This window comes from Onychostoma macrolepis, chromosome 05, assembly GCF_012432095.1.
Source record: "Onychostoma macrolepis isolate SWU-2019 chromosome 05, ASM1243209v1, whole genome shotgun sequence".
Taxonomy (NCBI): domain Eukaryota; kingdom Metazoa; phylum Chordata; class Actinopteri; order Cypriniformes; family Cyprinidae; genus Onychostoma; species Onychostoma macrolepis.
The window spans coordinates 27,130,351-27,146,519 of record NC_081159.1 but is presented as its reverse complement, the minus strand read 5'-3'; the positions used below and the strand labels follow the sequence as shown (position 1 = coordinate 27,146,519).

At 35.1% G+C, this 16,169-nt stretch overlaps 1 protein-coding gene across 2 annotated transcripts; it reads left to right on the top strand.

Moving 5' to 3' along the window:
• Window positions 1-3,689: 3,689 nt before the first annotated feature.
• slc37a2 (solute carrier family 37 member 2) lies at window positions 3,690-14,834 on the top strand. Of its 2 annotated transcripts, none has more exons than XM_058777292.1 (18): window positions 3,690-4,339; window positions 5,044-5,125; window positions 5,303-5,393; window positions 5,823-5,901; window positions 5,990-6,125; window positions 6,581-6,657; window positions 7,644-7,810; window positions 8,102-8,139; window positions 9,226-9,363; window positions 9,936-10,026; window positions 10,115-10,177; window positions 10,273-10,358; window positions 10,838-10,886; window positions 11,596-11,669; window positions 11,855-11,933; window positions 12,077-12,174; window positions 12,703-12,767; window positions 14,456-14,834. In XM_058777292.1, exons 1-18 carry the CDS (start codon window positions 4,284-4,286, stop codon window positions 14,469-14,471), a joined length of 1,485 nt encoding a protein of 494 aa, XP_058633275.1. In that variant the 5' UTR covers window positions 3,690-4,283; the 3' UTR covers window positions 14,472-14,834. The 2 variants fall into 2 exon arrangements, with proteins under 2 accessions (XP_058633275.1, XP_058633276.1); XM_058777293.1 differs by having other exon boundaries at window positions 12,703-12,813.
• Window positions 14,835-16,169: the final 1,335 nt, after the last annotated feature.

The following is a 16,169-nucleotide window of genomic DNA, read 5'->3' as shown; positions in this document are numbered from 1 at the left end:
TTTAGTGGAATTATGACCAAAAAGTTCTATTTTGGTCTCATCTGACCACATGACTTTCTCCCATGACTCCTCTGGATTATCCAAATGGTCATTGGCAAACTTAAGTCGGGCTGGACATGTGCTTGTTTAAGCAGGGGAACCTTCCGTGCCATGCATGATTTCAAACCATGACGTCTTAGTGTATTACCAACAGTAACCTTGGAAACGGTGGTCCCAGCTCTTTTCAGGTCATTGACCAGCTCCTCCCGTTTAGTTCTGGGCTGATTTCTCACCTTTCTTAGGATCATTGAGACCCCACGAGGTGAGATCTTGCATGGAGCCCCAGTCCGAGGGAGAATGACAGTCATGTTTAGCTTCTTCTATTTTCTAATGATTGCTCCAACAGTGGACCTTTTTTCACCAAGCTGCTTGGCAATTTCCCCGTAGCCCTTTCCAGCCTTGTGGAGGTGTACAATTTTGTCTCTAGTGTCTTTGGACAGCTCTTTGGTCTTGGCCATGTTAGTAGTTGGATTCTTACTGATTGTATGGGGTGGACAGGTGTCTTTATGCAGCTAACGACCTCAAACAGGTGCATCTAATTTAGGATAATAAATGGAGTGGAGGTGGACATTTTAAAGGCAGACTAACAGGTCTTTGAGGGTCAGAATTCTAGCTGATAGACAGGTGTTCAAATACTTATTTGCAGCTGTATCATACAAATAAATAGTTAAAAATCATACATTGTGATTTCTGGATTTTTTTAGATTATGTCTCTAACAGTGGACATGCACCTACGATGACAATTTCAGACCCCTCCATGATTTCTAAGTGGGAGAACTTGCAAAATAGCAGGGTGTTCAAATACTTATTTTCCTCACTGTATATATATATATATATTTATGTGCAGTGTTTTGACAATAAAATAATGTTCAGAGTTATATACTTCCCTGATCAGTGTTTAGCAGCAATTTACCAGTAGGCCTAAGTTTATATATTGCCTATATATATATATATATATAGTAAAGTGAGGGCAGCGATTTTTGACAGATATATTAGTCAAGTCAAGTCACCTTTATTTATATAGCGCTTTTACAATACAGATTGTGTCAAAGCACTTAACAGTATCAAATTGGAGGATAGAGTGTCAGTAATGTATAATGATAAGATTAAACACTCAATTTTCAGTTAAAGGCATTTCATTATTGAATTCAGAGATGTCATTGTCTAGCTCAGTTTAGTTTAAATAGTATCTGTGCAATCAAATCGGCGATAATCGCTAGAAATTAAGTGTCCCCAACTGAGCAAGCCAGAGGCGACAGCGGCAAGGAACCAAAACTCCTCTGAGACATAATGGAGAAAAAAAACCTTGGGAGAAACCAGGCTCAGTCGGGGGGAATTAGCCTACCATTTGTATTGCCATAGTTTAACTACAAAAATCAAACTATTGTTAATATAAAGAAACTATGGTAAATTTGTGGTTACTGAAGTTTTATTACAAATAGCATAATTATGGTTACTATAGTGAGATAATAGTACATTTGTGGATACTGTGATTTTACTGCAAATACCATAGTTATGGTTACTATAGTAAAAACATGGTTTAACTACAAAGGGCTTTAATGAGTTTACACATGCCTTTTTTTAGAGCGCTTTTAGCTGTGCGGTAGCGCGGACGTTTACATTAGTTTAGTGGAGAAGATCCCGAGGTTGCCAGATTTGCGTAAAACAAATCAGCCAAATGTCCGTTCAAATCTAGGCGGAAAACTGCAGGCTTTGAAATACTGTAAGACTTGGCAACACAGGAAGGTCCTGGCAGATCGCAGGCCGGATTTTCGCAGAAAAAAAGGTTCAGTGAATCTGAAAATGCACATACTGTAAAAACTGCTAAATATAACGACTTTCTACTTGGGAACCTTGATATAAATGTAGTTGAGTAAAAAGTACGATATTTGTCTTTCAAATGTAGTGAAGTTAAAGTCGCAAGTTTCCAGAAAAAATAATACTCAAGTAAAGTACAGATACTCAAAAAGTGTACATAAGTACAATACTCAAGTAAATTTACTTCGTTACTGTCCACCTCTGCCTAAATGCAGGTAAATGTGTATGTGACCTTTGTACAGTTATTCAGTCATTATCCACACAGAGTGCCTCATCATATGCTTCAGGTTGAGAAGTCAGTAAATGAATGGCAGTCACATTTATTTCTGTCTTCGTCTGTGGAAATAAGAAGTATTTATTTCCATTCCAGGAAGCAACATCCTAATTTCTAGTCAAGGTTGTTAAGTCAAGGATGTTAGGTTTGATTGGTGAAATCTCGGGCTTATTTCATATATGATATGCTGCATAATAACTATAAAAAGTGTATTGTCAGTGCAAGCAGATGCTCATGAATTTAAAGGATTTGTGTAATATATAGTAAGAACATAAAGGCATGAACACTGTATTAAAGGTGTGTTAAAGTTATTATTATTTTTTATATATAGAAAATGAATAGTTCTAAACTAAATATTTTAGGTCTAACAGGTTTGGCTGCAAGAAAAAAAGAAAATAAAAAAAAGCTGAATAATTTTTATAATGACAAAGAACATAAAAAAAAATCAATGCCAGTGGTGAATACAATTGAAAATACAATAACAGGATAAATAATTAGGAAAACATTATAAAATGACACAGTGAGACAGTTTTAAGGGCTTTAGAGTTGCTGGATGTAAGAAGAGTGTCCAGGTAGCATTTAAGTTTTTTACAGTAAACAATAAAGTAGGGCTTAGCACCCTGAAATTTACATTTTGTGTAAAAAAAAATAAAAAATAAAAAAATAAAAAAATAAAATGCTAGAAAAGTTAATGTTTATCCAAAAAAAATATTGATCCTTAACGTCTTTATCAAAGTTGTGATGACCAAATAAAACATATTTGTATGCCTATAACAAAGAAAATCTGTGAAGAAAAAGCACTTACAAAGATAAAGAAATCCTTCCAAAATAAAACTGTAGGCCTGTATCTGCATTCCCAAAGGAGATGAGAAGTAGATTCGTCTTCTGCCCCACAAAAAAAGAACATAAAAAAACACACATAAGATATTAGATCACTTTCTTCCGTGGAATTTGATCAAACTAGCCTTTCCAGTAGGACACAATGTATGAAAGAGAAGTTATCTCGGTCTGAAATAGTTTGTCTGTTCCGTCCGGAAGAGGTAGATAAAAAAAACAAATATTACCAATCATTGTATTGAGAGGATGAGTTATTGACAAATAAATTTGGGATCTAGCTGAGTCTAAGAAGAGTTATGGCCCCATAATGGAATATATAACGTTAACCACCAGAATTTATTAATTGAGAAACCAGATTAATAATATTATCGACCCAATATGGGAAAACAAATATTTATTTTTTATAAAGAATATCACCATTTTTCCAGATAAAATAACCGTGAGGACTAAAATCATGTTAATGGTAAATTAGGTGCCACCCCAAAATAACTTTATGTAAATTTGAACATTTATGGAGCAATTTAGTGATATTGTAATTACATAAGAAAGGGAGACCTCCCACCCTAGAGAAAACAAGATTAGGAAGAATATTCCAAAATGAATCAGGGTTTGTTAAGTACTGCTTTAACCAATTAATCTTAAAAGTATCAAAGAAAAGCCGAAGAATAAAGGGTTAATTTGAGCCCTGGTGACGTCACGATGTATCACATGTTTACGCCGCCAGATCCAGTGTGTGTGTGTTCGTGTGTTTGTGTGTGTGTGTGTGTGTGCGCGCCGCAGCAGCCCTGTATGGAAAATGGAGACGCTACATCAGCACTGCACGAGCTAAAGATCAATTAGGCCTAGCTAATACTCATGTGATTTTTAAAGACCAGACAAACCGGTATTAATAGCACTCAGGTTGACACGCAGACGGACACCGGCCAAGACAACCATGGAAATCTTTGGGAGCTCAGAGCGCTTTACGGTTTTTCCACCTCTGGAATTGGGAAATGACAACACGTCTCCGACACTTTAAATGCAACTTTTTTTAAATCTGAATTAGGATCGCCGGCTTTCAACGAACATGATTATATGGACTCGTAGTTTTAGGTCGTAAGAAATGAGCGCAAACTGATCCGAGGCACAAAACGATTAGTCAGCTAAGTTTCGTTGTGTATTTTAGTTGTTCTTGATTTTAATCTTAAAATTGTGGATTTGAGAAGTCTTAATAGATATGGCATTCTTTATACATAATTTATAACGTAGATACAAATTTTAGTATAACTTTTTTTATAATTTTTTTGCAACGAGACAAACAACGTTAACTGTAAAAATGAGATCTCTGGCCCCGGGAATCAAATTCATTACTTCTTTCTCTAGAGACAGCTGGTGAGTAACAGGCCCATGTAAACACAACAGACTATACAGATAACATGCTGTGTGATGTAAAATGTGTATCCCATCATGTGGGATTTTATTGTAACCGACATGATTATTCATTTTCGATTACGCTGTTTTAGCGCTGCTTAAGAGTTCCTCATTAATCTATAAAATAAAATGTTTTTAGTTAACTTAGTGCTAATATACATTTCAATACAGGCGAATGATTATTTTTTTAACAAATGTACTACTCTGGAAATTGAACCACAGTTTGTATATGCACAACTTCATTTATTGCTTTTTATTTTATTTATTAAGAATCTTAAATCACAATTTAAACATGATTCATGAATATATGCGTGCCTCATGAATGGAAAATCAGTACTCAAGTTAAAGTACACTACTGTGACCTAAATGTTAGAGGTTTCTGTTTTGCAGCATGCATAGCCCTCTGAACTGATGTACACTGTGTTAAGCTTCCCCCACAGGAAATGTATAAAAACTTATAGATAGATCATTCAGTGTGTGTGTGTGTGTGTGTGTGTTTGCCTTAGGTGAGGCTGTTTTCCTGTAAGTCACATAATGTGGTTTCATTTCTGTCGCTGCCTGGGTGTTTTATTTAATACTACAGACATCCAGATTTCACTTTAACCACTGTTGATGCTTTTTGACTTGTAAATCTTTTATTTAAAGAACTTGTTCCTTTTGATTAGGTACCGGTTCTTCGTCCTCCTCCTTACGTTTGTCTTCTACACCACCTACCACCTTTCTCGAAAGCCTATCAGTATTGTCAAGGTAATAAAAAGTCAGAGACTTTAGCAACTTAACATTAACTAGCTGCATGATAGGCCTAACCTAAAAAGAAGACATGCAATAAAAAGGATTTTGTTATACTGATAAATCACATGGTTGTGTTTACATGTAAAAAATTAAGAGTAAAATGTGTTGAATAATAATTTTATGTTGTGACAGAGTCAGCTGCACAGAAACTGCTCTAATGTTATTCATCCAGCAGACCTCAACATCACTGACAATGACACCTGGTGTGATTGGTCTCCTTTTGGTGAGTTTGATTCATGATGCTTATATCATATCTGTCCTGCAATTAATACATCCATGCACAAATGGTGACATATTAATACAATTTAAAATGTCTAAAATTTCTATTGTAATATATTTTAAAATATATTTGAATTTTCAGCAGCCAGTCTTCAGTGTCACATGATCTTTCAGAAATTATTCTAATATGCTGATTTGATGCTCAAGAAACATTTCTTATTATTATCACTGTTGAAAACAATTATGCTGCTAATATTTTTGTGGAAACTGATAATTTTTTTTAGGATTCTTTGATAAATAAAGAATTTATTTGAAATCGAAATCTTTTGTTGGATTAGAAATGTTTTTACCAGTGTTTTTTCTGATAGAAAAAAAAACGTACTGTTTACTAGTTTATATTAACCCATCAATGTGTTTCTTTGTCTAAATTCAGACCAGAACAATTACCAGAACCTGTTTGGAGTCTTGGACAACTGCTTCCTTGTTGCATATGCTATCGGCATGTTCTTTAGGTATGATATTGGGTTTTCTTGTTTAGACTTTCTTGGTTAGTGTATTTTGCTTGAGTTATAACAGCTGGTTTTGAAATGTTTTTGACAGTGGGATATTTGGAGAGCGATTGCCCTTGCGTTACTACCTGAGCTCAGGCATGATTCTCAGTGGCATTTTCACTGCTCTGTTTGGCCTGGGCTTTTACTGGCAAATCCACTCTTTGTGGTATTACTGCTTAGTTCAGGTAAGCTAGTTCTCCTTTCTCAATTTAAACCAATGAATCTCCAAAGGTGTATCAGTCCATCAAACAATTCATTTAAAGTACCAGAGCGAGTACCAGAATTTCACAATAATGAAACCAAAAAAACAGAAGTGATTCTTTTCCAATGGCACGTTTCCTGTCACAAGCGAGTTTTTAAAATGAAATGAAAAGTATGTTTGAATATTATCAAATAAAAACCTTATCAGTGCATGGTTGATGTGTACATCATGTTGAGCAGTTTCTCTTTTCTTAAGCCCGTTGTTTTCCAGTCTTACAGCCCCAGAGTTATTTCATAGTAAATCTGGAGTCATGCTAGTCTGAGTCACACGGATAACGCATGACTGAATCAGGTGGAATGGTTTGCTGCTTGAACATGTCAAAGCCATGTGCTCTTCAGACTTGCTGATTCCTATGTTTTTTGTTTTTTTCTTTTACAGGCCTTAAATGGGCTGGTGCAGACTACAGGCTGGCCGGCAGTGGTAGCGTGTGTTGGGAACTGGTTTGGGAAGGGAAAGTAAGTGACTTGTGTTATTTGCTGCTTGCTCAGTTTGTGTGCTGTTGACAGTGCAGAATTGTATCTGCACTTTTTACACAAAAACAACTAAGTGCAGATCTAAATGATCTCTCTTGCTTGCACAATCCCACAATCCCAAACTGTTAAAACTTGTCTGCTGTGAACTGTACTTTTAAATCAACATGAAACCACAATTGTAACCCATTTTACTACAGCAATATGACAAATTTCAGAGTGAAAAGGGATATTTCACTTGAAAAATCGTGGCAATTCTTGATGTTATCCATCAGGAATTGTTTGGATGATGAAAACAGGGTATTTCATTTTGGAACTAAGCCAGATGTGAATTTAGTTAACAAAACAATTCATAAATCACTATTTATAAACAGTTTATTAATGTTATCCAAATAGCCTGCATGGCCTAAGAGACGTCAAAGCAAGTCAGAGTTGTTTTTAAGGCAGGGCAAGGTATTAAACTTGATTTTAAACAACTTCATTGATGAATTGTGCACATTTAAGATCGTACGCTATCGTTCAAAAGTTTGGGATCAGTAATAATCGGTATTTGATCAGAAATGATAGTACAGTAATGTATGATGTTACAAAAGATGGCTATTTCAAACAATGCAATTAAACTTCATAATCATCCAAAAATATTCATATTAAAGTTTCCAAAATTATATAAAGCAGCAGAACTGTTTTTGAGATCAATAATGTTTCATCATGATTTCTGAAGACACGTGACAGATTTGACTTCACAGGAGTAAATTGCACTTTAAAATATATTAAAATAAAACAGTTCTTTTTAATTGTAAGAATATTTTATAATATTACTGTATTTCTGATCACATGAATGCAACCTTGGTGAGTATAAAATACTTAGAAAAAAAAATACACAGGCTTTTAAATGGTAGTGTATTAATAAACTAATTTCGCGTTCTTCCAACATTGAATTTTCAAAATTCCAAAATTGCTCTCTGATGCAGGCGTGGATTCATCATGGGCATCTGGAATTCTCACACCTCAGTAGGAAACATTCTGGGCTCTCTCATTGCTGGGGTCTATGTGTCGTCCGCGTGGGGCCTGTCATTCATTGTGCCTGGTATCATCATCACTGCTGCTGGAGTCATCTGCTTTTTGTTCCTGGTTGAAAGTAAGTCACAACCTTAGATTGGAGGGAAATTTGCTATTATATGCCTGTGGTGCTGTTTACAAAGACAGGAACAGAAGGGAAACAAAAAACAAGGATCGTGCAACTAAATTACATGCACATAAATTTTCCATTACTTCAACCTAGATCAGATGGGTGTGTTAGAAATTAAATAAAGACAACACAAACACAATATTAACTTTATCTGCAGATATAAAAGATATTTTCAACTCAAGATTCATTTTGAGGGAAAAAATTCCGTTATACGAAAAAACTTTATTTATTTTTTTACAGAACCTGAAGATGTGGACTGTACCCCACCACAACACCATGTGAGTTCACTTACAATTTAAAATCTGTGCAAAATATTTAGCAGTTTGACTTTATGACCTGCATATGTTACGGTACAATTATCTCACTTAAACCTTGGATAACCAGCTAAACAGCGGTGCTCCCCTCTCATTTGTGTTGCATTATTTGCAAACTGATTATGTGAAAAGGCTGGCTAACACTCATTTACTGCCATTTGGTTCCAATCAATAACATTTTGTGCCAAAACGAAAGCAAAATTAAATATTTTTAATACATTTGGCCTATTTTTTGCAGCAAGAGAATTTAGTAAATGAATGTAACATTGTCATACTGTGTGCCTGTAGTTCACAACACTATCATAAATTTGGTTGAGAAATGACCTGAGAATTGAAAGCAGAAGTAATTGTGAACAGAGAGAAATCACATGTAACAATCTGCACGAGTTTACAAGCATGAGAAGATCTATGATAAAGCTGTCTGATGAAATCTTTTGATCTATGTGATTAAATCTCAGTTGTTGGTCTCGATGATTAAAGGCTGGGTAACTTAAAATCTGAACAGATTTTAAACTCTAGGCATCATACACTTGCTGACATGGGAAAAACTAAACGAGTGAGGATCATAAACTGAGACGCTGTCAAACACAACAAATTTACACAGAAATATGCAAAATGTTGACACTGCCGCTCTATTCTATTTCTATTCTGTCTACTTGTTTTCCTTTTATTCATTAAAAAATGACCCTCAAAACAGCTTCTCTAAAGCGTCTGCTAAATGATTAAATGTTGATAGGAGACACATGACCAGTAAAAACGGTCTTTGTTCTAAAATCAGATCAAAATATCAAATATGTTTGATATCCTCTGACTGAAGCCCACACTGTGATTTTCTGTGAAACTCTGATTGCCCAAAATCTGCAGGCTGTGACTTTCAGCAAATAGCACTGACTCCTCCAGACTGAAAATTGGGGCAAAAATATGTGCAAACGTCGTGTAGTGTATTCCACCCTTAAGTATGTACTTAAAATACTGTCATTTAATGTTCTTCCTTTAACAAACACTTTTTGTCCTCATTGATGTAACACTAACAGGCTGTAATGTGTTTAGGAGAGTGTGGAGCAGGAGCCTCTCCTGAGGAACTCGTCCAGCAATGAGGAGATCTTCAGCGCTAACACCTCCACAGCCGTGGAGACGGTGGAGGATCACACAGAACCCATCAGCTTCTGTGGAGCGCTCAGGATTCCTGTGAGTGACCTGTTATTCTCAGTTTTACACCCACAGCTGTTAATCAGCGAATATAAGGTGTTATTTTGAAGAGACTGTGAAAGGAGCCAATCCTGTGAAGTGTCTGGAGTTCTTGGATCAAAAATCATGCTTTTGCTTTCCCAACCTAAATATTATTTTTTCTTAAAATAATAACATTTTTAAGATTAAATATTTAATTAAAATCTTATCTAATGGCATTTAAACATAATACTCTGTTTTGGTCATTTGTCAGACAATTTTTGGATTTGCATTTATTTATTTAGCAGGTGCTTCTTTATGCGAAGTAACTCACACGAGGAATGCTATAAAATAAGCAGTTCATCCTAATGTTAGAAATTAGGCAACATGATGTTGCAAAGTTGATAGAGAACAGTATTATTTACATTCAGTTGTTGCTAGGCATGTCCTGATATTGTTTTTGTGCTCCTGATTCGATCGGTGTCATTGAATATTGAGTATCTGCCGATACCGAGTAATCCCCGGCTGTTCCCTTGGACAGGCGTAAATAGCATAGTGTTGCTTTTGCTCATTGTGTTGTTTTCTTCCTGCAGGGTGTGGTGGAGTTCTCCTTGTGTTTGCTTTTTGCCAAGCTGGTCAGCTACACCTTCCTCTACTGGCTTCCTTTATACATCGCTAACGTTGGTAAGAATCCTTCGTCAGATTCTCTCATATTTACTCGGTTCTTGGCACAAATGAACTGTCAAAAGTCACTGAGTCTGCTCTCTCTTAGCTCACTTTGATCCTAAGGAAGCTGGGGACCTGTCTACGCTGTTTGATGTTGGAGGAATTGTGGGTATGTATGTGGCATTTAAATTATTTATAGGAATGAGAAATATCTAAGGGTGATTCTTGAGATTGGTGGTACTATAAGGGTTTTTTCTGTGTTAGGTGGCATCCTGGCTGGATTGATATCTGACTACAGTGGAGGCAGAGCCACTACTTGCTGTGCCATGTTGATCATTGCTGCTCCTATGGTTAGTCAAACTGTTCTCTTTTTTATCTTTGCTCAGACTTTGGGCAAAATGCAAACATCTGTTTCAACAAGATGTTGCAGATTTATTTAATCTATTAAGAGTATGTAAAAGCATTATTAAAACACATGCGTGGACCATAAAATTTACACTTGGGAGTTTATATCAGGTTTAATGTGCAATGCTTATGTCCACTGGCGCTGTAAATGTTTGTTGTAACAGATTGTTCTTCCTAGAGTACTATTGGTCTGAGCAAAAAAAACAAAAAAAAGAGCAAAGCTGGCTAGTTTTGCACAGCTACAGAATCTGAAGTGTTGTCGGTAAATCTTGAAGTTTGCTCAGAGTTTTTACAGACATATGTAATCTTTTGCACACAAAACCCTCAAGCTCGAGTTTACCTGTGAACCTGTGTAAACGCATGGATGGGTTTCACTTTCCTTTGAGATCTGCTGCTTATTCATGTTTGCTTTTTCTTCCTCAAGCTGTTCCTGTTCAATAAGATCGGGCAGAACGGCTTGCCAACCACCATTGGTGAGTATGGAGTACATGGCTTTTGTTTTATGTTTTGTATATATATATTGTTTGGACAGATGCACTTTTTTTCCAAAGTTGGTTAAATCAATTTTTGGATGCATTTCAGGCTGAATAATCAGATCAAAGTGTTTTTTGGTCCCACATTATATTGGGTGGCCTTAACTACTATGTACTTACATATAAATTAATAATTTGATACAATGCAACTTATTTTGCATTATACATACATGTTTTGCATTGTACTTTTATATTTAAAAAAAAAAATACCTGCATCTAATTACATCTGTAATTTAATTTCTGTAGTTACATTTATAATTATACTGTTGACCTATTACACCTTAACCCACCCTTAATCCTACCAATACCACCAACCCTGTCCCTAACCTTACCCGTATCCCACCTCAATAACAGCAGAAGTGTTTTGCAATACAATAAGTACATAGTACTTATATTTTGATGGAAGTACATAGTAGTTAAGGCCACCTAATATAAAGTGGGACCAGTTTTTAAGTAAAATCCATTTTTAAACTTTATTTGCCTTTGAAAAATCATAACAGTCATCATAATATTGTATACTGTTAAGTATAAGGGGATCAGATGATCTCGTGAATTATGAAATAAGTGCCATATTGACAACAGATAATCAAAATCTCTCTCTTTTTTTTTTTTGGCCGTATCTCCTCCTCTGCCCTTTTCGGACCTGCAGGCATGTTGCTGTGGTGTGGTGCTCTCGTGAATGGACCCTACGCCCTCATCACCACTGCTGTGTCAGCTGACCTAGTAAGCGCTGGGCACCTTTCCTCCATGTGCTCTTCACATGGATACTTGTAAAGTCTTAAAAAAAGGTTCAAAACAGATACGTCGGGATCAGCCTACAAGTCCTGCCGTCAATAACTGATCAATACATTTTGTAACACAACAAGCATTTTGTGTTGGACATTTCATAATGTTTTTTGATCTTTTAGGGAACCCATGAGTGCCTGAGAGGGAACTCCAGAGCACTGTCCACTGTGACCGCCATTATTGATGGCACTGGATCAATAGGTATGTAGGGAATGTGTGTGTGTGTGTGTGGTTATTGACAGTCAATTTAAATGTAACATTCAGAAACCAGTGTTTGTTTTGAAAACTTCTCACTGTCCTGTGATAGCCGTCACATGTTGTGTAATGTGTTTAATGGGCTCTAGGTGCTGCTGTTGGACCTCTGTTGGCTGGTCTGATCTCTCCCACCGGTTGGAATAATGTTTTCTATATGCTCATTTCTGCTGATGTGCTGGCCTGTCTGGTGAGACTAAAGCTGATGTGTATTATATTGTTTTTGTTATTATTAATGTTGTTGATTCTATTGTTATTTGTAATGTGACCCTGGACCACAAAACCAGTCATAAGTAGCACAGTTATATTTGTACCATTAGCCAACAAATACATTGTATGGGTTGTATTTTGTAAATTTCCTACTGTAAATATACCAAAACTTAATTTTTGATTAGTAATATGCATTACTAAGAACTTCATTTGGACAACTTTAAATGCGATTTTCTCAAAGTTTACATTTTTTGCACTCTCAGATTCCAGATTTTCAAATAGTCGTATCTAAGCCAAATATTGTCCTTTCCTAACAAACCATACATCAATGGAAACTTATTTATTCAGCTTTCAGATGTATAAAATTAAAAAAATTGATCCTTATGACTGGTTTTGTGGTCCAGGGTCACATATTATCCAATAAATAATAGCAAAATATCTCTTCTCATGATGAACATGTGTTTTCAGGCTGGTGTTTCACTGTCTCCTCTTGTTCTTGTTTGTGTAGCTGTTGTCCAGGCTCGTGTATAAGGAGGTCAGAGGATGGTGCGGATACACTACAAGGCTGAGAGGGTGAACATCCCTTATTCACTCTTGTTCTTTGCATTTGTTGAATTATGTAAGAAGGTCATTAAAACCATTCATATAAATACACTATATACACTACCGGTCAAAAGTGTGGAATAATTAGACATTTTTTTTAAATTTATTTATTTTTGTGTTTGAAAAATGACTCCTATTGCTCGCCGAGGCTGTATTTATTTGATGAATGATACAGTAAAAACTGTAATATTGTGATTTTATATTATTACAATTTAAAATAACCTTTTTCTATTTGAATATATTTTAGAATGTAATTTATATCTGTGATGGCAAAACTGAATTTTCTGCATCATTACTCCAGTCTTCAGTGTCTCATGATCTTTCAGAAATCATTATAATATGCTGATTTGATGCTCAAGAAACTTAATGAAGTGACAAATACCCTAACGGTTGCACTCTATTCTGTTTTTATTCTAACTACTTTTAACACTAGCATTCTATATTCTATTTCTATTTCATCTACTTGTTTTCTTTTTATTTATTATAAAAATTAACCCTTGATACATATACTCTGTTAGGCTAACCAAGACTTATCACAGCAATTACGTATTGTTGCTCTTTTGTTGGATAAAAGTGTCTGCTAAAAGATTTCTAATTCAAATAAATACTGTTCTTTTGAGCACACGATCAAATAATCCTGCAAAAAAATGTATCGCAGTTATTATAAAGCAGCAAACATATTATCAACTTTGATAATAATAATAACCATTGCTGAGTGTAAATAATAACTGAGCATCAAATCAGCATATTTGAATGATTTCTTGAGGAACATGTGACACTGAAGACTGGAGTAATGAAGCTGAAAATTCAGTTTTACCATCACATGAATAAATAACACTTTAAAATGTATTAAAATAGATCATTGTAATAATAATGCCCAATATTACAGCTATTACTGTGAGCATAAGAGACTATAGAAATATAAAAATCGTAATTATTACAAACTTTTGACTGGTTTCGGGGGCAAAATTTTCCATGCTGTGACGTTATTGGCAGATGACTTCATTAAGGTTTATATTTGACCTTCTATTATTACCTAGTGGCTTTTAAATATCCCGAATGGTGCTGATTGCCATTACATGTGCTTGATATTAGTGGCTGCTAAAAATGTAGAACGTCATGACCAAAGAGACGCTGTACTTGAATTAATTGGGCCTACCTGCCTTCAATATGATTCAGTGGAGGCTATTTTTAGTGGTTGCAAGGCATTCACAATTACTCCAAGAGGCTGCGACCCACCTCGGGATTTGTTAGTTTTCACTGTGTTCCCAAATGACTGGCAGAGATCTGTGTGTCGAGGTGGAAAATTATGTATGCACTTCAAGTGCAATATCATTACGTCTCTGACACCCTTATAATTATCAGTCAATTTTTGGCTTGAACAAAACCTGGTTATGAATTATCCATTTAAAAAAAAAAAAAAAAACTTGGTTTGTACTAAGCCATTTTTGTGCTTTTTTTTTAAATTATATTTTAATGCATTCATTGTACTAATGGTTTCTGCTATCCACTTTAGACATTTTGTCAAATGAGCAGGCGGTAATTATTTGGTCTTTTTTGTCTTTTTTTTTTCCACTGATAGAATCTGATGATTAAAAGGGAAGCGTTTAATTTTGCACCATGTGTTTGCAGTGGTTTCATCTGCTCTTTTCTTTCAGGTTCAAAGAGATCTGAGCCGCCCGTCGAACAAGAGAATATCACACCTGTGATGGAAAATTACCTGCAGCATAACGACAAAAAGGGACCATGGCTTGATGCAACACACCAAGCCTTTTTATGCCCAAGGGTTATTTTATATGAAAATTGTAACATGAGACTTTCATCCTTTTATACTGACAATGGGAACAAAGCTTAGCTGCTGCAGTGAAGGAGGAGGAGCGTTACACTCACCCTCGTCCACATGTGGCCTGAGCGGGACAAACACAACAGGATCACTAAGCTTCTTCATTTTAAATCAGGATGTTTTTAGTGACTGCTCAATACAGATGTACCTTTTTTTCTAGCATTAAAATATGCCATCGGTGCTTTGTCCTTTTATCTGCATCGTGTCTGCGTGATCATTCGTGCATTTCCCCTTCGAGTATGTTTCCTGTTTGTTATTGGCCTGGCTAGCTGTGAATCTTAGCTTTGAGCCTGAATATGTATTTCAGTAGATATCGAGGTCATATATATGTACATGCACACACACTTAATCACTCTCAACTTCATTAAAATACCAGGTAGCTCCAAGCATCCCAAGAGAACCTCTCGGCTTTATTCTGAGGCTTTGTATGTATGGACGCACGTACGTTACTGGTAGCTGGTTTTCTAGCTTTAGGGTATAGATAATATCAGTTTCTGTCAAAATGAGAAATTGTGTGAAAGGCAAACAGTCTTATCTGCAGAATAATGCTCTGTGATAAATCATTTCTTGAACACACACAGTGTCTTTCCATTAGTTTAAAAGCTGTGTTATTAGTCATTACTTTTTTTTTTACGTTATTAATTTAATTTATTGATTATAAAAAAAGGTAATGTCCAGGTCATGTTGTTATACTGTATGAGGCAAGTTGTTACAATACTACAAATGTTTAACAGTAAAATAAGAAACACTAGGAAAAAAAAAATAATAATTAAACGGTAAAAACAAGATAACATGAAAGTATAACGCCATTGTTTTGGACAATAGAAATCATAATCAATTTTGTAATTAATGGATTAATTAATGAATTATAACTGTATACATTTTAAAATGTTTGATTTGTCCTAACCTGGTATTTTTTAAATTTATACTCTGATTAAAATCTACACTACCATTTAAAAGATTGCGGTCAGTGAGTTATTTTTATTTTTTTGAAAGGTTGTATTTATTTTAGCAAGGACACATTAAATTAATTAAACCTAACAATAAGGACACAGTTACAAATGATTGCTATTTCTATTTTTTTCTAATGCTGTTCTTTTAAACCTTCTGTTCATCAAAGAATCCTGAAAAAGCATGCACAAAAAATATAAAGCTGCACAACCGAATGTTTCTTCAGCACAAAATCAGCATAATAAAATAATTAAAGGATCATGTGACACTTAAGTCTCGAGTAATGACTGCCAAAAATTTAACTTTGCCACCACAGGAATAAATTAAATTTAAGATATATTAAAACAGTTTTTTTTCTAATGATATTTCACAATATTACTGTTTTTACTGTAATTTATAAATAATTGCTGGCTTGATAAGCAAAAGAGGTGTCTTTTAAAAACATATTTCAAAAATATTATTTGTGTACCTTGAATTTGTGTATTATCTTTATTATTTAATTGAAGACAGAATTCACAAAAGCAATTTCATTCAACAGTTGTAACTCAAGATTTTGAAGCAGATGAAACTGAACCTGA

Bases quoted from the DNA above. Each gene is read 5' to 3' on its own strand.
- slc37a2 (XM_058777292.1), top strand. From the start codon at position 4,284: ATGAGATCTCTGGCCCCGGGAATCAAATTCATTACTTCTTTCTCTAGA. The intron at 6,126-6,580 runs GTAAGCTAGTTC...TTTCTTTTACAG, and splicing joins GGTATTACTGCTTAGTTCAG to GCCTTAAATGGGCTGGTGCA. The intron at 7,811-8,101 runs GTAAGTCACAAC...ATTTTTTTACAG, and splicing joins CTTTTTGTTCCTGGTTGAAA to AACCTGAAGATGTGGACTGT.